A 22,586-nucleotide genomic window follows, 5' to 3' on the forward strand; every position below is an offset into this window, starting at 1 on the left:
AGTGCCTAGGGTTTTAGCACAGCGAATGGCAGTCAACCACCGGTACTTTCGCCAACGTCAGCTGGGTAACGACCCCAGTGAAGTACCTCGGTGCCCCTTTGCAGTTCTATAGGGACAGTGAGCCGTATTGGCGTGAACAAACCCAGAAGATTTGCGCAAAGGCGGATAAGTGGAAGGGGGATTTTTTGTCAACATTTGCTAGGGCAACGGTGTGCAACTTGTTTTTCATTTGTAAATTGTGGTATGTAATGCAAGTACTGCATTTCTCTCGTGCGAATGTGCAAAAGCTGCATCGGGTGTTTGCGGTTTTTGTGCGGGACTCAACCTGGGAGAGGTGCAGCCGCACCAACCTGTTTAGGAGAGTAGCGATGGGGGACAGGGGCTGCCGCATTTATTTGTGCGCCAGCTGGTCAACAGATTTCTTTTCTTAAGGGATTTAATAGACCCTTTTCTTCGAACAGTACCTTAACTAAGGCTGCGCAGGGTACTTCCCGACTATGTTGTCACCACCGTGTACCTGTCGGGGGGGTATTTTTGGATTTTTTGAAGAAGTAGTTGGGAGTGTAAGCTTTTTGTGTGCACGTTTCTCTGAAGATTATTTAAGCACAGTGAAGCGGAAAACCCTGTACAATGATATTGTGGATTTTGTCTTCCCTGTGCCCTTGTACAGAGCTATGTGCTGTGGAGGACCCGGCCAGGATGAGCTCAAAAGGGTGAAAAAAATGCAGGTACAGCCTGGAGTAAAGTCTTTTTTCTTTCGGCTACACACGGGAACATTATTAGTCCGGACTTTTATGGAAGAAAGGGGGCTTTTGGTGACATGGGGGACAGATTGGTTTAGCTGCAAATCGCCGGAGACGATAGACCACGTTTTTTTGCATTGTAGGGAGGGCGTATATTTTTGGGATGTTTTACAGAGGACACTTCGCAGAGACTTCCCGCTAAACCCTCATGGCATACGGTATCTCTCCGTAGACAAAGAGGGTGGAATGCCTTATGACTTAGTCATTGCGCTGGGCCTCCACAGCATATGGCGCTCACGCACAGCCAGACTGTACAACGACGTAGATGCCCGTTCCGCGAAGCCGTACTTCAGAGAAAGTGTAGGTCGTTATGTGGAGGTAAATAAATCTCAAGAGGTCTCGCCTGTGTGGCTGCCAAAGATAGAGCAGCTTACGGCATTGAAAGAGTTTTAAAGGACAGCACTAGGCCTACGTCGGTCCGCCTCACCACGTTTTTGTGGTATATCATTTACGCTGTTGATCTGTGATGTGTTGTGTATTGTCGAGTCCAGGCAAGAAAGAAAAAAAGGGCCTGTGGCCGAGTGGTCTAAGATTGTCGTTTTGCAAGTCGCAAGCTCGAATCCGCGAGGGTGCATCGTTTTTCTTGCCAGTTGATTTTTTCGTTTTCGGCCGATGTTTTCTAAACTGAGTTAACCATTTTTGGGCCGTAACGTTCACTGTTTCACGAGTGAGTTTGCAGAACGCGCGCAGACTGCCACTGACGCTCTAGCGACTTGTTGTTAGCGTGCTGCTGCTTGCGGGCAGTGGGCACAGGCCTGAATCAGCACACCCTTGGCCTCGTGCGAACACGCTTTTTACGATACAGGCATGAGTGAGGCAAGCTCCGAATATGAGGGAAAAGCGCATGGCATTTGAGCGTCAGCGGTGACGCGGAGAACGTCATCCACTGCGTAGGCCTCGGCTAGTGATTTCTACGATTCCAAGCCGTCCTGGGAGGCTTAGCTCAGGCATTTTACAGCCTACAATATGGCAGAAGGGCGGTACGGCGATTACTGAGATATCGAGAAGGCCCATCCAACGATGCCGTCGGATGTCAAATATGTTGTTTTACAGAACCGAAACCGAAACTTGTTTGAATGCTAACCTCGGACATCGTCCAATCACGGTGCCATCTCCTCGCGACGTCACAGCTTCAGTTGGTGCGGCCGCCACAGACCGCGCATGGTAGTTTTTCTTCTTTCCCGCTTTATAAAATATTTAACGACTTATCAACCAGAAAAACGATGAAAAGTGTGGTAATTTGAACCAGTCTACGCAGTGCAAGCAAAACCGGGAGCTTGACAAATTCACTTCAGTGTCCCTTTAGGTCGGCTGGTCGGCGTACTCGCGTGCCTCCGTGCACAACGGCCATATATCAATGTGCTATTTCCTGCTCTAGCTCGCGACGGCGGGGCTAATAACGCAAACCCGAGCCCCGACGCTGGGCCGTGCCTTGCGGCGCAGCAAAGTGGAAAAGGGGAAATTGCTTGGCTGAGAAGTGTGAGGGACAATGCCAAAAAGGCCAGGAGCTGACGAGCAGGTGCGGGAAGTGCGCGTCGTGGAAAAGATGCTCGCTTGCGCATGCGGCCGTCGGGGATTCGATGCGCCAAGTGATTACGTAAGCTATGACGTACAGGTGTTCTCCTAGACCAGGACGCCGACCACAAGTTATTTTGAGTTTAAGAGAAATTGTTGTGACCAAGGCTTTTGTGTGGAAGCCGAAACGTTAATTTCTTTTAAACTCAGAATAACTTGTGGTCGGCATCCTGGTCTTTCTTCTTAAAAATGCATCATGACCAGACGCGCTTCCGTCATACCCTCGACTTGAGTGTTCTCCTGGTTGAGAGAGAGAGAGCTTGCGCTCGGGGGCACCAGCATGTGATCTATCGATAAGCTGGCCAGGCCTAAGAAAAGTGAAGTTAAAGCTAGTTCAGACCACCAGCTCCATCATTTCCTCACTCTTCGCATCTCGATTGGGCTGGTGACCGAATGTTTTTCCGTATGTGTGGGCAAGTGCACCGCATTCCGTGTGGTTGTTGAGCGTCCGGCGTCGACTTTCTGCGTCGGCCTGGAGCCCAGCTCCAGCAAACAGAACAGCCCAGACATTTCAGTGGTAGAGTTTTGATGGCTGTTGTACGTGCTAAAGCGATGTTGTTACCTCGCAGAAATGCAGGAAGCAAGCTTTCGCCCGTATTATTAGCTGCAGGAAAATGCATTGCAATGGGCTCAGTAACTCCAGAGCAGTAGTCACTTTTGAAAGAACGGCAAGGAACACAAAGCTGCACCTGATTTTAAAGCGTTAAGTGCTGCGAAGAGCGGATGTGCTGTCTGTGTGGGGGGCTGCGTACCTGTTGAAGCCGACGATCTCGGTGTCGTAGTCCATGAGGAGCTCGCGGACGCCGCGCTCGCTGTCGAGCACGCGCACGCCCGGCAGCTGGTTGATGACTCCCGCGAGGCGTGGCACGGCGGGCCCCAATATCTGGAAGATGCGCGGGCTGACGTTGAACTGGTACTTGTTCAGGTAGATGTGCTCGTGCTCGGGGATGCACAGCGTGTACGCGTTGGCGTCGCCGATGTGCTCCATGGCGCGCGTGGCCAGCTCGGTGCCCAGGCCCTGGTTGCGGTAGCACAGCTGGGTGCCGTGCAGACACAGCTTGGCCATGCCCTCGCCCACGAAGGGACTGCAGCACGAGCCGATCACCTCGCCTGCGCCTCCCATAATCATCATGATCACCAGCCTGTCTACGCCCACTACGGGGCAAAGGGCTCTCCCATGGACCTTCAATTGTCCGGGCCCTGTGCTAACTGCGACCAATTTATCCCCGCAAACTTCTTGATCTCATCTGCCCATCTAACTCTGCCGCCCCTGGCCATGCCTGCCTTCTCTAGGGACCCACTCTGTTACCCTTAATGACCAACGGTTATCTTGCCTTCACATTGCATGCCCTGCCCACACCCATTTCTATCAATCTATCATGTACCTTCACCGACCAATCATTTAGGTAATTGCTACTTGCTCACTCAGTTAGCCAACTGGAGAAGGTAGTATTAAATCAATCGCACTGCGGCCGTTGAACAAACATTCTGTTCAGCGCATATCCGACACGATAGGCTTGACCTGTTCCAAGGGACTCTGCAGCGCTAGTATTGCCAGCGCGTGGTATGATAGTTGGTGCAGATGCGTCTCCCGTTTGTGCTTCACTTTTGTGGCATTTTTGCTTAAGGAATGCGTTTATTGATGCAGCTGAAAGAAAGCTGGTCCACAGCCATGCAATGACGTAGTTAGAGCACTCGAAGAATGGCAGGACCGGAAAAAATAGAAAATGCTTCTAAGCAAGTTTCTAGGTTATCTGCTGGGCAGTAATTTTTGGCGGAGATACTTTGCGACCGCTTATTCAAAGTACTGGGAGAGTTTGTTGACGGCGTTCTGAAAGCATTTCGGATGTTTAACAAGTCAAGAGAGTGTTGCAGGGCCCCTTAAATGGCTATATTATCGCGAGGAACGACATGGACAATAATTGGCCGCTCCTCAGCAGCTCACTCCGCTGCAAGTGTCGTCGAAAGACGATAGCCTTCTGCCGTCCCTGCCACTTAAATGCCTTTCTCCGCCTCCGCTCCCCCCCTGTCACGCTATTCCCTCCCATTTCGCTGCTCCGGCGATAAACAAGGTGGAGCGCTGCTCAAGTCATTTTAAATTTCCCGCCTTCCACTGACCGCGCCATCTATTGGAGCGTTTTGTTACTTTGGTGCTTTGAACGCTACCACCGGGTCCAGGCTCGAGCGAGTTCTTTTTGTATTATCACTTCAAAATATTGGTTTACATGCACGTTTTTTCGCAAAATATCAAGGACCATTGCTTTCAATTAAAAAAAACACTGTGAGTAGCGCTTGTGCATAGATATTTTGTCTCAATTATGCTAAGGTTTTGTTTTTGGTCAACAATTCCGACAAGTATGAATCATGATTTCAGATTGCGGGGTGGGGAGAGGTTTGGGCTTTATAAGCTTCTCGTTGAAGAATCCTTTCAGTTTCTGGACGGGTGGCTGGATCGAGGGAAAGTACTTCCTCGGTGCGTAGTTGCGTATATTCATGCCTGGAATGGCTGTTAACCATGTGCCATTGCTGAATGCACGCCGGGGTTCAATTCGGTATGTGGTGCTTCTTATAGTCATCGGTATCGCCGAGAGGAAATATTTTGGAACACGCAGAGGTTGACATCATGGCTGCTATTTTACCACCACTGGTGCCCCCTTCTCGTAACAACGCAATGAGATGAAAAGTACGGGCGCACTGACCACTTCCTACCTGGTCCGAGATTTCATATGGCTCCTTGTGGCTCCTGGAATGTGGTGTTCACCCCACACGTGAAAAACTGCAGAGCGGGGGTGTAACGGGCAGCTCAGTGTGCCACAATTGCCCATTTCTATAAAAATAACAAACATGGTTCAAAAATGTGGCGTAGCGCGGTCATTCTGGCGGGTTGCGCACTGCGGATTTCGGGGTTCAGAAATTGGGCGATGCACTATAAACGGAAGGTAGTACGCCAGAAGCCGCTCGCCGATTCGCGTGCCTGCTCGTAGCGGCGCGTGCTTCTGCGTCGTGGCGAGGCCGCTGCGAAGTGGTCGCGAGTGGTTACCGTCGTCGGGCTCTATCCTATTCTAGTGCGCCTGTGGCGAGAAGTCAGGTCTTGAATGTCGGAGGCGCCTTTATTTCTAGAGAGGAGAAGTTCCTGAGACAGCGTTCATGTCCTTTTGTTTCTGTACGGGAAGGTAGAGTAGCCCTAACTTTCAAAACAGTGTGGCATACCGGATTCTTCTCCCTTGTAACGTATATATCAGTTCATATTGCGCATCGCGATTTATATGGTTGTATAGTTATACAATAGCATACCCCTTACGGCACATTGTGTGACAGGGCTGACCATTGTAAATTCTGCATATACGTGTACATATTGTACCTGAATGTTATGTGTTCTGTGGTAGTAGTGCAACATTTTGTTTGTATTGTCACAAACTTTTTCTAGGAGACAGACAGACAGACAGACAGACAGACAGACAGACAGACCACAATGTTCAGGTTTAGTTGCGCAACAAAAGAGTATGGTGTTTAGAAAAGGTAGCACCCGTCACGCACTCGGTAGTGCTGTTGCTGCTCCGCTGGCCGTGCTTATTTTCAACGCGGATGGCCTCCAGCGCCTGGCACAAGCTCCGACGCTGATGTCCCTGAGACGGTCCGGTGTTACAATTTCCTGCAGCGCGGTAGCCAGCCGCTTACGCTCTCCTGAGCTACACCTGGCGCCATGACGTCGATGTAGACTCCGGAGCTGGAATGAATGCCCGTACGGAAGACGTACTCGCGAAGACGTGCACGCGTTCCCCGTCGCTCGAGACACGAGAGGAAGCCCTCCGAGAACAGCACGGAGACCACCGTCGTGACCTGCTTGCTCCTCGTGTCGCGCGCAAACGAGGTCCACAATGCACAACATGCTGTGGGAGTTGTCGGGGCTCGCGAACATCAATACCCTCCAGGAGTGGGCATCGCCTCCTCTGGGCTGGGCCAGCCAACAGAGACTGTCATGCTCCTGGGGACTTTCGCGAGTACCACGATCTCACCTGCTTTGCGACATTGACAAGCCTTGACTAGACCTTGAGCAACCCTACCTAAACAAAGAATAAATAATAATACTAATATCTCTGATAATAATAATTGCGCTATTCGAAGACATATATTACGGATGTACGGAAACCATACGACTCCATCACAGAACTTGTAAAGTTTATATTCAAAAGTGTGTCCACTAAGGGAATACAATAGCGCCACAATTTCTCACAGCCTGTCTGGAGGGTCTGTTCAGAAAGCTTAACTGGGAGAAAACCGAAGTGCGAATGAATGGAGAATTTCCCAGCCACCTAAGGTTTGCAAACGACATTATCTTGTTCAGTCAAAGCAGCCAGGAGTTGAAGTGCATGCTATGGCATTTGTGCTGGGCAAGTATGACTGCAGGCTTAAAAATCAACACGAAAAAATCCAAGGTAATTTCGAGTGAGCAGGCCAAGGTGCATCACTTCCAGGTAGGCAACGCAGTCTTGGAAATAGTCACAGAATACGTATACGTCTTGGGCAGGTCATAGCTGCTGATCCAAATAATGAACGGGAAATTACACGCAGAATAAGCATGGGCTGGGCTGCTTCCGTTAAAACTCAAATATCTTCACTGGTATTCTTCTTCTAGCGTTCAAAAAGCTTGTATTTAATCAATGTGTTCTTCCAGTGGGGACTTACGGGGCAGAACTTTGGGGTCTCGCCTAACGACTTGAAAAGAAACTTAGATCGGCACGAGCCATGGAACACCGAATGGTAGGGGTCACGGTGAGGGACAGGGAAACACCCTCGTGGATTACAGAACAAACTAAGGTGGAAGCCATTCCAGTTCAAATTAAGCGAAGAAAATAAGCATGGACCGGTCGTGTAATGGGAATGGGGGACAACAGGTGGGCAACCTGTTTGACGGAGTGGCTGCCAATAGCGCGAAAACGCAAGAGACCCGCCGCGGTGGCTCAGTGGCTAAGGCGTTGCGCTGCTGAGCGCGAGGTCGCGGGTTCGTTTCCGGGCCGCGACGGTTGCTTTTCTGATGGAGGCGAAAATCAAAAACGCCCGTGTGTACGAGATTTCGGCGGACGTTAAAGATCCCCAGGTGGTCAAAATTAATCCGGAGCCCTCCACTACGGCGCGCCTCATCGCCTGCGTTGCTTCGGCGCGTTAAACCCTACAATCAATCAATCAAAACGCAAGAAGGGTCGACCAAAAACTCGATGGAGAGATGAGCTCTGAAAATTTGGGGGGGGGGGGGGGGAAGCATAGACTCAGTTAGAACTCGATAGGCGTGTCTGGAGATCTGGAGTCTGGAGCGTGTCTGGGAGAGGCTTTCGTCCTGCACTGGACACAAACAGGCTTATGATGATGACGATGATGAATATCAGACTTTCAGGTTGAAACCGCACTGGCGTGTATTTTGGTTAGGCTTTTTGGTTTAGTTATGCATTTTGTATAAGGGAATCCTGGGGACTTCCGAAGCATGGCGTCGCGCATGCGCAGTGTGGTAATAGGATGTCCTTGGGAAGCTCCGGCGCTCGGTTTTGAAGTGAAAGCACGGCGGGGCCATAAATACGATGTCGCTTTGTGAGGTGCCTTCAAGGTCCAGGTGTGGTGGCGAGTTCCCGTAAACCGTATGGGGGGAAGCAAAACCAAGCACCAACCGCAACTGATCCGCCTGCTATCTTTAAAGACGCCAGCCTTCCTTGGGCAATTTAAAGGGGAAAATATTGGTCTATATGTCTGCATGCCTGACCCTCGATACAGCCGCCCGTCGAAAAGTTAAATAATATTGAAAGGAGAAGTTTATACAGGCAAAGCATTTTAAAAGGACCACACCTGCTGCAATGTTGATACTCGCCAACATCCTTGAGCGTTAATAAAACATTAGGCAGATTTGAGACAAGAAATATATACAGAAGAGATATTTACAGCGTTATTTTGTTAAAAAATGCATGGCCGCTGGCTTCCCCCATAGCAAACCAGAAAATACCCCTTGAAAAAAAACTTCACCTTCAGAATACAAAACATTCTCGCGGCGCCCTATTGTGGCAACTTTCCAAGATCAATAGTTATTAAAGGTTCGAGTAGATCACGCGAGCTCATGACGCGAGCTCATGCGAGCTCATACGCGAGTAGATGCTTCAAGCTCATGCTTGAAGCAAAAATAATTGATTTGATTATTGTGATAGAAGAGAAACGGGAGGCCAAGACCATGAGAGGTGCGCAGGAAAGAGAAGACAGCCATTTGCGTGGCCGGGGCGACTATCGTCTTTCGACATTTGAAGCGGAGTGAGAAGATACGCGGCCATATTTTTTTTAAGCGAGCCGCGGCAAAATTTCTGTGAGTGGCACAGCGTACTAGCACTGTTTTCTGAATTGCGGGAGGAGGGCACGTTTCAGTTGGGCTCAATGCAGAAGGCTACATACCTCGACATTCATTACCCCAAAACATGCCCGGCCATTGTGTTTGACAAATTGGCTTCACTGCACGGAACGTTGTTGCCAGTAACGCCAGTAATTTGTCATTCTACCTGCCCCTCTACTTCCCTGAGCGAGTTAGGAAATCATTCACACAAAACAGAAGTTAGCCTGAATGGGAGTTTCTTGGCTGGAATACGTCTTTTAAACTCCTCACGACAGGCGGCCTGCTCCCACGTGTGGTAGTATGATGGTGGAAAAACTGCCAGTTTACACCGGGGGCCACAAGCCGTCGTAAATAAGCGCATTTACCACGGTTGTACCTCTTCACAAAACGCAGTATCTGGCTGTGATTACTGCGTTTGTCCTAATGGGAGTATTAAAAACTCCCACGCCACCTCCGTTTCCTTCTCCTCCTCCTTCACCCCTTCCTCCTCTACGCGTCCTTACAAAATGGCTGCCAGTTGGTGTCATGTGTCATGTGAGCTAGCTCCAGCGTCCCCGAAAATTTATTGCCAGTGTGAACTTGCGGCCAGACGAACGGATGTGAAGTGCTTCCCAACAACCGAAGCTCGTTGCGAACATTGTGGAACCAGCCTGGACTGACGTGCGACGGACTGCAACGTCGTCTCCGTGTCACCGACCTCAAGCCGACGGAATACGCCAGCGAGCCGACGCGAGGCCTAAATGCAGTGATCGCTGAGAGTGGCTCGTTAAAAACAACGCGGTTGGGCCTCTGCGAGGTGGTTGAAGGTAAGATTTTCACGTTTTTTATTGTACGCAACATTTTGGGAGACGTGTGCCCCTTCTAGCGTCAAATAAACTCAACGTGTTTCCCGCGCCACTGCACGGGCGATTCTCCGCCACTGGAGGTGAGCGTTGTGCGTGAAAGACGGCACCATGCCCGGAACGTCATTGGGGAGGCCGAACGGTGTGAAAGCAATGCGTATTTGCGCGGGTCTCGAGCAGAACACTAACTCATTCACACTCGCAAGCAGAATGAAAACTGTCCGAACTCTGGACGGCTGTTAGGTGTTTTTGTTAGGCTGTGTCTGTGGCTTACTGGCAGGCGAAGGGGAAGTTGGCCGGTCAAACGTCGCAGGGCGGCCACTTTTCTTGGGAAGTAGGTGTGGTGCCAGCCGCGCCTGCTACGAGGAGGGTGACTGCCGCGTGCCGCCGGCGATTAATTGCTTTCACTGGAAAGGGAGAAGGTCGGGGCCCCGTGGGAGCTCTCCGTACGCTAGGTTCGTGTAACTATAACCAGCAAACGCCATTCGAGGGAGCATTCTGTAGAGTCGACAGACGACTGCTTATTTTATTTTTTTAAGGGGAGCACGCGCAGGCGTCACACTGACCGAAATTTTTCCTTAACTTTCGGTGAGGGGAGAGAGGGGCAGTGCGGGGTGTAAAACCTGAAGCTCGTTCCCAGAACACTACACGCAAGGAAAAGAGGGAAAGGAAGCATTTTGAGAAGTTGGTCGCCACAAGGGTCGCGCACCTTTTTGAACAGCAGAACACTTCGTTTTGATGAACAAGTGAGCGCAGGTGTCTCGGACAGAAGTGCAATTTTGCGTAGCTTTAAACAAACATTCAGACATTTCGGAAAGTTGGGCACAAGAGTGACAAGTTCAGCGTCTTTACAGTGCCGTTTCTTTTTTTTTTTTTTCAGGTCAGATGCCTAATATGCTTATGTATTTGTTACTGCAGATTTAAAGCGTTTTGCTATCCCCCTAATCAATGTGCTGTTGTGGCTTCCAGAAGAACGTGCCAGGGGGTGCGGCAACGTCAGTGTTTGGGAGGCAGGTGCAAGCAAACAGCGCACCGACGACATGCTGACCTCATTGTTTGCAAATGGCTTAAATTTTTTTTGTTGAGGAGTGTTGTAGTAGATAAAGTTCTTACCAAGATACCTTGTGTTCTCGATGTAGGTGTTTTGTTGATTCAGTGTTTTTATTGTCTGATTAACGTGTTCACACGTATATCGTATTCATGTAATTTTTATGCAATAAATTGACTGTGCAGAAAAACTTTTCACGTTTCGACATTCAACGTTTGAAGCGGAAAAATATTAGAAATTACGTGATCCCCAACGAAAAATGAAAATGCAGCCTGTGCCGTTATTAAGAACTCCCAAATGCAGTAATAAATTCTACTGCAGCGCATATATATGAAGCGCACAAAAACACAAACAAAAAAAAAACCTCCAATGCAGGTCAACACTGCTCCCAACGCGCCCCCCGTGAAAACTCCCAGTTGGAGGAAACAATACACTCCCAATGGTACCCCTGGAAACTCCCATTGTAGTGGCAGTGAAATGAAACTCCCATTTGCTACTGAAAAAACTGCCGAAATAATGGGAGTAAGGCGAAACTCCCATTGGAAGGAGTTTTGAAAACTCCGAATTGGTACTGAGTTATGACACAAGACATTTACTCCCATTCCGGCTTATTTGTGTTCTGTGTGTTGGTGCTATCTGAGGAAACCAAACGAATGTATATTGCACTTTCTTGTTGGTAGCCCTTTAACAACTTTTGGGGAAATAAGCAGCCGCAGGTGTCAGGAAAGTGGCAATTCATGCTCACTGGGCAAAATGGGCCTGGTTCAGCAGCATTGGCTGAATGAATATTACTTCATACATAAGTGTACGCTCCTGTGCCAGTTGGCTCATGCTTGAAGCTCTGGAAAGCCAACGAAGGGTAAGACTACGACCTGAGGCACTATTACTATCTTCTGAGGCACTTCTGAGGCATATCTGAGGCACAAGTGTTATCTTCTGTTTGCTTCGTGTCTCCGCCTTAGCTTCCGCTGGTCTCCCGAGTTACTTCAGGTATTTTTCGTATTTTTATTAACCCTTTGATTATCAATGTTTCTCAGGAGCAACAACTCAAACACTTTATTTCTCTCGCACTTTGTGGTTTTTCCGACATGTAACACCATCTGTTGACAGACAAAGGTTCCTGGACCTTCAAAAATTAAAAAAAGAGAGGGCAGCACGTAAAAGGAAGTCTTGTTTACGGGTGTCAACTCGCATCGAGCGCGAATGAAGACTGGGCTAGTGACAACTAAAAGAAATTGTGCAATTCCATTGTGAACACAAACGATTGCAATACAAACTTTACGCTTTTGTCGTCACTTGAACCTTCAATCATGCTCATCAACGTAGCTTCGTTGTTCAACTGATATATCCTAAGCCAGTGTCCAGTATTTCCCAGTTCTCAGTGGGTCACTGCGTACATCCTAATGAACCAAGTTTTTTTCTGCCTTCATATTCGTGATGTCGGAAGTTCTTTTATATCATGAAAATGTTTTCACAAACTTAAGCAAGAAATTAAAGCTTTGGGCATCAAAGAGTTAACAAAGCGTTTGATAATTTAATGTTATGTATCACGAGATCAACTCGCCATGCGCAAATGGAGCTCTTTTGTGATACAGAACACATCCAACCTCGGCGACACATCGCGAATGAGCTAGAAACGGACCGTTCAAGCATTACTCAGAGCAAACCTGTGGTAGGTGATTGAAGGCCTCTCTGCTTTCCTGGTTTTCCTCTGCCTTGTTATTCCTCAACTAAAACAGCTATAACAACTGAACTAAAACGTCGAAATTCTGTTTTTAAATCTAACATCTTGTGCCATTTGCGCCCACAAGCACTACAAAAGGCACATGCAAATTTCCAGTTTTTGACCTTCCTAGTTGAAACTACTTGGAGTTGGCGGCACACAAGAGCATCGCATTGTTTTAAGGGTGAAGGCCTTTCGGGGCAGGGGCTGCTGGCGTCCCTTATCGTAGTCGTGACCGTCGTCTCATGTGGCCACGGTAGTAAAACACCGGGACACTCGTCTACGCCTCGGGCTATGGCGCTTCGTACTGCGTACTAAAAAAAAACCAGGACCCTCGTTTAAGCCTCGCGCTAGAAAGTTTCGTGCTTCAAAGACACGAGACTTCTACAGAAAAGCTGCATACCACTACCGCAAATTTTTTTATCCCCGTTGGCAAAAACGACAAGGCGCCAAAAATGGACACTGCATGCTCTGCCCCTCCCCTGGTTTCATGTTAGTGGAGATATGTTTTTTTTAAGTTTCGTCAAACAGTTCTGGTTTTTATGGCTCATAGGTGAACTTGAGTCATCACTGACAATAAAACTCATGGTCCTTCGCACAGCGCCCGAAGAATAATAAGCGCCGAGAAGCCACGGAGTTACAGATAACAGGTGTTCTGCTAAGGGAAGCAGCGCTCACCGTCTTCAGCGACGGCGGCCAGCATGCCCGCCTTGTCGCACTTCCACATGGACTCGATGAGGTCCGTGCTGATCATGAAGCCGATGGACTTCCACAGGCCCACCAGCAGCGGCAACTCTTCCAGCTGGAGCTCCCGGATGGTGTACTTCCGGTCCTTCAGGGGCAGCGCTACGCAAGACACGCGTACGATTACTCCTTCGCGTGAGTCACATGAAGCTGCAGATGATAGCGACATTTTTGCCACAATGGTCGCAGTCCTTATTCCGGTCAACAAAAAACAGTTTTACCGTTACTTTTATACCGCAAATATTTACTGCTGTTCATGCACTCTCCTTTGACAACTGCACTGGCAATACTTCATTGTACAGAACTGGTGCAGACCCGCCGCGGTGGCTCAGTGGCTAAGGCGTTGCGCTGCTGAGCACGAGGTCGTGGGTTCGATTCCCGGCCACGGCGGCCGCTTTTCTGATGGACGCGAAAGGCAAAAACGCCCGTGTGTACGAGATTTCGGCGCACGTTAAAGATCCCCATGTGGTCAAAATTAATCCGGAGCCCTCCACTACGGCGCGCCTCATCGCCTGCGTTGCGTCGGCTCCTTAAACCCTACAATCAATCAATCAGAACTGGTGCAGAACTAAAGATACTCTAGTAAGCTCGGCATATTGTTACGAAGCCAAAGACGGCGCAGTTGTCTTCAAGGAATAGACGTTTTTTGAAGCTAACTTGTGCTCTCCTAACCACTCAAAGAATACCCAGGTGGCGAAGCAGAAGTCAACGAAGAACAAGCCCACGCGAGGGTCGGCTTGTCGGATGCCGCGGCATCTGCCTTGCGGGAATTCATCACTCGGCACGAAGGTTTCTCGAATACTCGAATTGTATCCATACCCGCCGTGGTGGCTCAGTGGCTAAGGCGTTGCGCTGCTGAGCACGAGGTCGCGGGTTCGATTCCCGGCCGCGGTGGCCGCTTTTCTGATGGAGGCGAAAAGCAAAAACGCCCGTGTGTACGAGATTTCGGCGCACGATAAAGATCCCCAGGTGGTCAAAATTAATCCGGAGCCCTCCACTACGGCGCACCTCATCGCCTGCGTTGCGTCGGCGCGTTAAACCCCACAATCAATCAATCGAATTGTATCCAGAACACCCTAGATGAAAGAAGATTATTCTAGGCTGGTGACGCTAGTTCGAAGCACTCTCCCTATGAAAGAAGATAACACGTGCGGCATAAAGAATGGAACATGCGCTTCCCTTGGCCCACGAATAACACAGACAACAAAGCACGGCGCGGCTGGTCAGCAACAGCAAAACATAAACAAACTGAAAACATGGTTCGCTGCAATATAAATGAGCAGACAGTGGGTTCGGAGAGAGTATCCGTAGATTGTTCCTGGGCGGCAGATGCACTCCGCAGGTAGGTGACTGCGCATGCGCATCCCCCTCAGCCTGGAGGAGGAGCGCGACTCCTGCTTCGTTCTCGGACAGGCTACAGCTAGCGAGGGAGAGCTGGAGCGAGACGCGCTCAGGCAACAAGACGGCTGCCTACAGTTCCAAGAACGTGTCACTTAATTTCCTCAGTGATGACCACTTTGTCAATTGAATTGCTATGTCATATCGCTTCGCAGAATAAATTCACATATATTAAATAGCGTCAATAAAAGGTTTCTGTTCTCATTTCAGGCTCAGAAGGATTGCATATCATGTTTTAAATGTAGTTTTAGTTTACCAGCACCGTCGGCTCGAACGTCGAACCCAATGGCTCTCCGCTCAGAGGAAACAAAGAATTGCTTAGCCAAAAGCCTCCCGTTGCTGACACGCTGGGCTGTCAGCGGGAGAGGGGCGGTATGTAAGCAACGCTGAACTAAACTGCCCATTTTGTGTGAACGCTTCGAGGATGCCTTTAGAGCACCCGTCATGTTTAATGCCAACCTAACGAGAAGTTTAGTTTTAACGATGTCGGTGCCGTGAGCGTACAGAAATACGTAATCGCATATCACGGGAAGGTACTCTTAACAGATGGATGGATGGATGGATGGATGGATGGATAGGTGGGTGGGTGGGTGGGTGGATGGGTGGATGGGTGGATGGATGGATTGGTGGGTGGGTGGGTGGGTGGGTGGGTGGGTGGACGGACGGACGGAATGGAATGGAATGGAATGGGATGGGATGGACGGATGGACGGACGGACGGACGGACGGATGGACGGATGGATGGATGGATGGATGGGTGGGTGGGTGGGTGGATGGGTGGATGGGTGGATGGGTGGATGGGTGGGTGGGTGGGTGGGTGGGTGGGTGGACGGACGGACGGACGGATGGACGGACGGACGGACGGACGGATGGATGGATGGATGGATGGATGGATGGATGGATGGATGGATGGATGGATGGATGGATGGATGGATGGATGGATGGATGGATGAATGGATGGATGGATGGATGGATGGATGGATGGATGGATGGATGGATGGATGGAAAAACACCAAGTGGATTTCTAAGCACGTCTTATAGAGAAGTGAATACGACAGAATTAGTTTCTTACGCAGAGCCTCTTCGTGTTCAGCGCCAATGCGAGCAGACGCTGCCACTGCGCATACATAACGTGCGGAACTGCGCCTTGCGTAGGGTTTTGGCTTCCTGTAAACTTCTGTCTCGCTGCTTGAGGCGAAAAAAATTAAAAGAAGAAATTATAAATCCTATCACATCCACCAGCCATTAACACTACATCCTACGGTTTTCTGCTAAAGTGGACGATAGCGCACAATCTCTCGTGCGTAGCCCGCCTGATAGGGTGACTGCGCTTTAACAAGTTGTACCTCACTGGTCTTGCCATTGAAAAAATACCTGACGTATCTAGTTTAGTTTACTTTGCGTCACTACAGAGAAATCTGCCAGGAAGCACGACATTACGGCAACTTGTCGTGTGACTCTATCGGCGTTTCCAACTCCGGCAGGCCGCAGAGTTATGGGACACATCGTTTGACTATATCTCTGAACGTATGAAGTTAATTCAAGAGTGCTCAAGCAATAACTGACGCAATCTTATCGTTAGCCACTCCTGGTAACCACGTGATCCTCAGCGACAGTCAGGATGCTCTGCGCTTGTTCCAGGAGCAGACGCTTCCCATCAATATTATGCATGCACTCCACACTCATCTGGCCAAACACACTGGTACTAGCTACGTGCTGGACTGGGTTCCTGGTCACGCAGGCATTCCGGGCAACGAGCTGGCGCATCAGCTCTCCCGTGCTCCGTCCCAACCGGGAGACTCGGAGACGCCCTGGCAAAATCCTTTCCACCCACCCACGCAAGCGCGACAAGCCCGTCTCCATCGACACCAGACTGTGCAACAGTTAATCAGGGATAGGCAGACTCTTCCGTCTCCCTCTCACCTGTTACCCCGGGCAGATGCTTGTCTTATCCGGCAAGCGCAAACGGACAGCCTTCCAACTCCGCACATACTGCATCGACTACAAGGCCATCGCAGCCCTGCGCGGTGCTCCAAGTGCTCTGGCTTTCCCAATACGCCGCATGTTCTTTGGGACTGTTCTGGTTCGCAACCATCACTCGCAATTCATCTTAAATCCCTTACACCTCCTCCCTCTTCTCTCCAAGACTGGCTCGCGCCACCGGAGGGAACAGACCGAGTGGCCTGGTGGCGAGCTTTGGTGGCTCACGTTCGTCAGGTTCTCCCGTCTGTATAGATAATTTTGTTCCTTTCAGAACCCCGGACTTTGGGGGTCTTTTTCTTTGTTTTTTGTGTGTCAATAAAGTTTACCAACAACAACAATAATTCACCAACTCCAGAGGCAATGGTATCCACCCAGTTCGCGTATTCAACTATGCTGCATTGAACCTTGCTGCGCGTATGGAACCGCGCCGCGTTGCCCTGGGTTTTCGAGCCTATGTATCGAAATCGTTTGGTATAGCCGTAGTTGCCACTTGGCAACATGCGACTAGCGACAGCCTGGTGGAGACCCTCTTTGGAGGTGTGTCCTGACCTCATTATTGTGGTGGCGGCATCACTAACATAACGTATTTTATTTCTTGACGGCCTAAAGATTCGAGCGTTTCAGAAATCCAGAACTGTCAGAATGCTGCATTAGCTGTCGGGATTAAATTCTTCTGTAAAAGGCAAACTTCAGGAATCAGCTGATATGAATATTGGTTTACGCGCCTACACTGCCAGGCGATGAGGCGCGCTGTAGTGGAGAGCTCCGGATTACTCGAACACACCGGGCGTTTTCCTTTCGCCTCGGTAAGAAAACCGGCTGCCGCGACCGGTAATCGAACTCGCGTCCTTGGGCTAAGCAGCAGAACGCCTTACCTACCGCGGACGGGCGAAGGATACTGGTAAGAGAGAGATAACAGGAAACCTTGCGATATTTTGTACCATGTCGATTTTCTCGGTGTTATCACCCCTGCTCACCAACGTAGCCCGGAGATCTGGTGCTGAAGTCTAAAGGAGCCATGAAGACAAGATACAAGTTGGGTTTATTAGAAAGAGTGCTTAGTCCCGATAACAATGATACCAATATCATCGCAATCTTCGAACAAATAACGGAGATATTAAAGACAATGTGTGAAGCCATGGCGACCCCGCAGCCAATTTGCCGCAACTTTTCTATTACGTCACGGAACCTTGTTTGTGCGATTGGCGGCCGCCTAACTGACCTGTCGCGACGACACATGACTGGACGTCTGTAATGGGGCCACTAGTTCCATTTGACCGCATCACTTGAATGCTAACGTGCAGTTAACGCACTGAAAATTATGTTTTATTGTTGGCCCGTATGACGTCATTCTTGCTCATAACACGTCACTGTGGCGCAAAATTTGAAAGTTTTTTAATACTTCTCGCTTTTTTTCGTTAAAAACATCTTTTGTGGCTGTAATGGAGATGAGTGAGATACTGAATCATAGTTGTTTCATATTAAACGAAGTGTTATTTTCTCTTCATGCTTCCTTTAAGGAATACAGCCGCAACTATAATCGGCAAATGGTTACATACTACTGTCACGTACCTACTGCTATGGGCGAATATCATATATAATAATATGATGGTTCGATGTTCATGGCGCACGGCCAGGTAGGGCAAAGAGCGCCAAAACAATGGTTATTTCATTTTTTATTTATTTGGTCAATACTGCCAGCAGCCAACGCAGGTGTGTGCAAAGCAGTGAAATAATGCATTTTCCAAACTGCGAGCACACAAGAGGAACAAGAGATAAATAAGACCTATAACACATATATGCAGAATATTCAAAGAACAGCGATAAGAACAAAAAAAAAACAAATATTACTGAATTTTGTAATGTGCAAAAAACCAGTTCGTAAGAGTATGATTGGGCATGTAAATGACAAAGTACACACTGGAAAAGAGGCGTAGGCGTAGCACTAATTGTAGTTTATGTAGAACAAAAAAGGCAATAAAGTCATACATATGCTATAACTGCTCTCATTGGCGTCAACACAAAAAATACGTAAGCAGGGGAAATCGAGGCGTAGAAAAAACAGCAGAGGCAACAGCCAACACATCTAAATTCATATTATTAAATGGTTCAACGACACTCGGATGTACGAAACCAGAGTGCAGCAGTTGTCGGGTTTCACATAAGACAGGCAGATTGAGTTCTGTGTTCAAGGATTAGAGCCGCGCGTCGCCAAAAAAAAAATCCAAGGATGACGCATTTACCGCGTCGTACGAAAGAGCGTTCCAGTCCCTTATCGTCCTTGGAAAAAAGAGAAACGGTGGGCGTTTGTTTTACTACAAGGAACCAGAATTGTCTTATCATGCTTCCTTCATGTCTCGCGCGCTGTTTTATATTGTACATTGTCATAATAGTTTAGACTAGTGTGCCCATTGATGACGAAGTAAGATATCAACTCTATATTCGCTCAACAAAAACAAAATTAAAATTAGTAAAAGACAATAAGGATGGCTGGCGTAAAAGACCAGGGTGTGATAGTGCATGGCATGAAATTGGGTGCAGAAACTACGCGTGATAGGAAATGAGCTGCAAAAATTTGATTTCGCTAAGAAACTAAAAGTGCGCTCTAGAGCAATCATGGGATCATCCGCTAAAAAGAGTGCTGGGTGTAGTGGGATGTAATGTGAATTACGGATAGGCCCTCCCCACATTTGCTAGACAAGGGTCTTGGTTATCTAGTGAGCAGATGGGAGTGTGTCGCGTGTGTATGGCCTATCCGCAATCTAGCTAGGGCAACTTCGATGAATCTGTTCTGCGAATCAGTAATGTATCTTCCTAAGTGTGGTTTTACTATGCGTAACTTTTTCTCTATCTGTGTACTCCAGTCGGCTTGCCATGTTTTGCGAAGGTGTTGTCTTATGTGTGGCTTGAGGTCGGTGTAGGGTATTGTTGTTATGCCCACTGTATTTGTAAGTGCAGCAGCGGCGGCCATTCGATCTGCGGTCTCATTCCCTGCGATTCCAGCATGGCCTGGAACCCAGCACAAGATTAGTTGAAAATTATTAGTATACACAGACATTATGGCATTAAAAACTAGATTGACAATGTGGTTTTTTGGGTCTGTGTGATGATAATGCACGCACAACGTTCAGAGTCTGTAAAGATGACTGACTTTGGAATTCGTTTTTTAAGAATGTGCTGTACGATCAATAAAATGCCGCATGCTTCTGCTGAGAAGATAGTGGTGTTCTGCAAGAATGAAAGTTGGGACCATGGGCGGTGCACGACACCGTCGTTAAAGTTTCCGAGGCATCACTGTAAAAATCAGCACATTGATATTTATCCTACAGGGCCAAGAAATGCTGCAGGGTCGCAGTTCTCGGAACCCTGTTTTTATCTATTCTAATAAATGATAAATCGCATGACACAGGCTGAAGTTGCCATGGTGGCAAAATGTCAGTAATTGATGGTGTGTACAAGTGTAAAAAAGAGGTGGTGAGAGCCGATGCGTCCTCGCTCACTCTGTGCGAAAAGGGCGGAGAAACAAATGGGCGATTTAGGAAAAAGTTTGGACAGCGACGTATCTTTAAGAGCAGCCCTAAACGGGTGACGATTTATTGATGAGATCTTAAAAGCATACAGTAAATCCTTGTATATTCGTTGATGTTCTAGACACAATTTTTTTGCATTCCACGTATAGGCTCTACGCTGGGCTAGTACAGAAAGCCCCCGAGGCAAGGCGAATCCTTGCGTGTAGCACTGGATCAAGCATCCTCAGTGCTGTTTTCCTGACCGACCCGTACACAACACTGCCATAGTCCAGCCGAGACCCCACCAAGGCAGAATAGACACGCAGGAGGGGTTCTTTGTCTGCACAGGACAGGACCTTTGACAGGACCTTCAGGATGTTCATAGTTCTAAGCATTTCTGTTTAAGTTGCTTGAGGTGTGGAACCTTCGTGCTGTGGCTTTAGCAAAAATACCGAACGCACGTTAGCCCGTGCTTGATGAGGAGCAACCGGCGCCGTCCAGGCTTGCGCCAACTGAGGAGCTCCCGCCTTCGTCTTCGTCATCTTTGGCGGGGCGGACTAGGGGCGCACCAGTCGCTACAGGACTCCCCACCACCCCTCCACCCCTTGGAACCAGAGGCAGTAGTGTGGCCCACGTGACGTTTTTGGTCCTTTTAGCATAGGAATTCCGTGGCGGGGTAATTGAGACGGGGAAACCTTTGGTGGGTCGGAGGGAGTGGGCATCACTTGGTCTGACGAACGGCGTCTTGGCGGCCTTTAATAGAGAGTTATAGCAGAGCGAAAAACTGGTTCCGGTACGTTAACCGCTACAGCTGCGCATGCGCACAACCAGTTCTGCCATCTCTGCCGTGCCGAGACCGGTTCTCCCCTCTGCCCATAGGGTTGCCGCTCGCCGTACATGGAACATGCTTAGGTCTACCGAGGCGAGGACGCGCTAAAAGAGGATTTGTCAAATTGCCATACGTGGCTGTGCCGTCGAACGACGATGACGAAAGGGATGACAACGATTGCTACTGAATAAGACACTGTACATACTTCAATGGTCTTTGCTTTATAGTGCGGCACACAGTACTGCTGGTGCCGGGTTGCTCCCTCTCTCCTTGCATCCGCTGACAGCGTGGGAAGAAGCTAGGTCGGCCCCCGGCTCTGCTGTTTCTCCAGCCTTGCACCACTGGTGCCTTCGAGTGTCCCCGTTCCCATCGCATGACTCGCTCAGGTAACTCGTCAACGAATGGTAGCTGGATATATCGGTGATGGGATTTTGAATTCCAGCGCGCGGATATTTCTTGTTGGTGCCCTGTAAGTGATGTTTTCCGGTGAGTGGAAGAGAAATTATAATAGTTCCGGAGCTTCTTGAGTCTCTGGCTGTGTTGGGGCACCCTTTTCCTCAAAAGAACAACAAATAAACCTTGTCCCACTCTTTAGTATCCACTTCAAGAGTATGTCCCTCAACGTGCCGTTAAAATGACCGCTCGTCCGGTTTTGAATGGATGTTATGCCTGATCGATGTAGCGGGTTAGTAGCAGGAATGTGATTTAGGTCTTGAAATAGGTCCAAACATATACTTTCGGGCTCAAACGTGCAAACATTTACCAAGTTTACTAACATTACACCAACCACCGGGTCTACAGATCTGAAGGAACACATCTTGCAAATTAAAGCTGGAACTAATGACATGTAAGAAAGGCGCCTGCCAGAACCTTTGGCATTACTTTCGCACTATTCCTCGCCAAAAAGAACGGCAGGCGACGTAGAGCCACAGGCAAGGGAAGGTCCTTAAGCCAAGGCTGGAAATGTCTCCCAAGGTTAACGTCTGCGACAGATAAAGCTCGTTGATCGATGCCTTTATAACATTTTGCTGGAAAGGCCTTTTCAGTGCTTACTTGCTGCGCATAATTCACGTAATGCGCTACCTACAATACCGCAGAGCGATCTATGCTGCCTTCTGAGGGGAGAAGAAGCATTCCTCAGCATGTGCTGCCAGCAGAAGCTATTGTTTCACAGAGATACCGAGCATGCGTGGGAACTCGACACCACAACAGTGACACTAATAAGCGATTCGTCTCTCGCCTCCAGAACCCTCTGCGCCTACGAAGGTTCCTTGGAATGAACACGCCGAAACTGAGGCGACCGAAATACGTGCTCAATCCCCACGCCTGGCGTTTGGTTACCGCTATGCTAGAGCGGCACGTAAGCGGCTGTGCAAGGTGAAATGGCCTCCTCTAAAGTTGGCGGGGTGCACCCGTATATATTTTACGAGCGTGGGTGATGCTGCTAGGGTTAGAGCACCCTACAGTGATGTTTACATGAATTTGGCTTTTTTGCGGCCACTCACCGTTCTTGATGACCGGTGACGCGTCATCACTCATTTTCTTCGTGGGCGTGTGTGACTACGCCAGAACTGCACGGTGCTCACGTCCCCACGATGCTCCCCGTCTGGTCCGGTGGTTGTGACGCTGCCGGCAAGAATGGCGCGTACCCACTGGGGGATCTACCACACAGCAGGAAATTGCTAAACATTACGGATTTTTGTAATCGGCAGAAAACTAAGATAATGACGAAGTTTATAGGGGTAACGGCGCTTTTTTAGAATTTGGTG

At 49.0% G+C, this 22,586-nt stretch overlaps 1 protein-coding gene across 1 annotated transcript in view; it reads right to left on the reverse strand.

Moving 5' to 3' along the window:
- Nucleotides 1–22,356, reverse strand: part of LOC144142197 (uncharacterized) — a 33,650-nt gene extending 11,294 nt beyond the window's left edge. Inside the window, exons 1-3 of the mRNA XM_077673566.1 lie at nt 22,323–22,356; nt 13,034–13,201; nt 3,131–3,488 (exon numbers count right to left, since the gene is read on the reverse strand). Of these exons, the coding sequence (XP_077529692.1) occupies nt 3,131–3,488; nt 13,034–13,201; nt 22,323–22,356 (560 nt within the window). The remainder of the gene's footprint in view (nt 1–3,130; nt 3,489–13,033; nt 13,202–22,322) is intronic.
- Nucleotides 22,357–22,586: the final 230 nt, after the last annotated feature.

Source organism: Haemaphysalis longicornis, unplaced genomic scaffold (genome assembly GCF_048455015.1).
Source record: "Haemaphysalis longicornis isolate Haplotype H1 unplaced genomic scaffold, Haemaphysalis longicornis Haplotype H1 scaffold_6, whole genome shotgun sequence".
In the NCBI taxonomy this organism is placed as follows: domain Eukaryota; kingdom Metazoa; phylum Arthropoda; class Arachnida; order Ixodida; family Ixodidae; genus Haemaphysalis; species Haemaphysalis longicornis.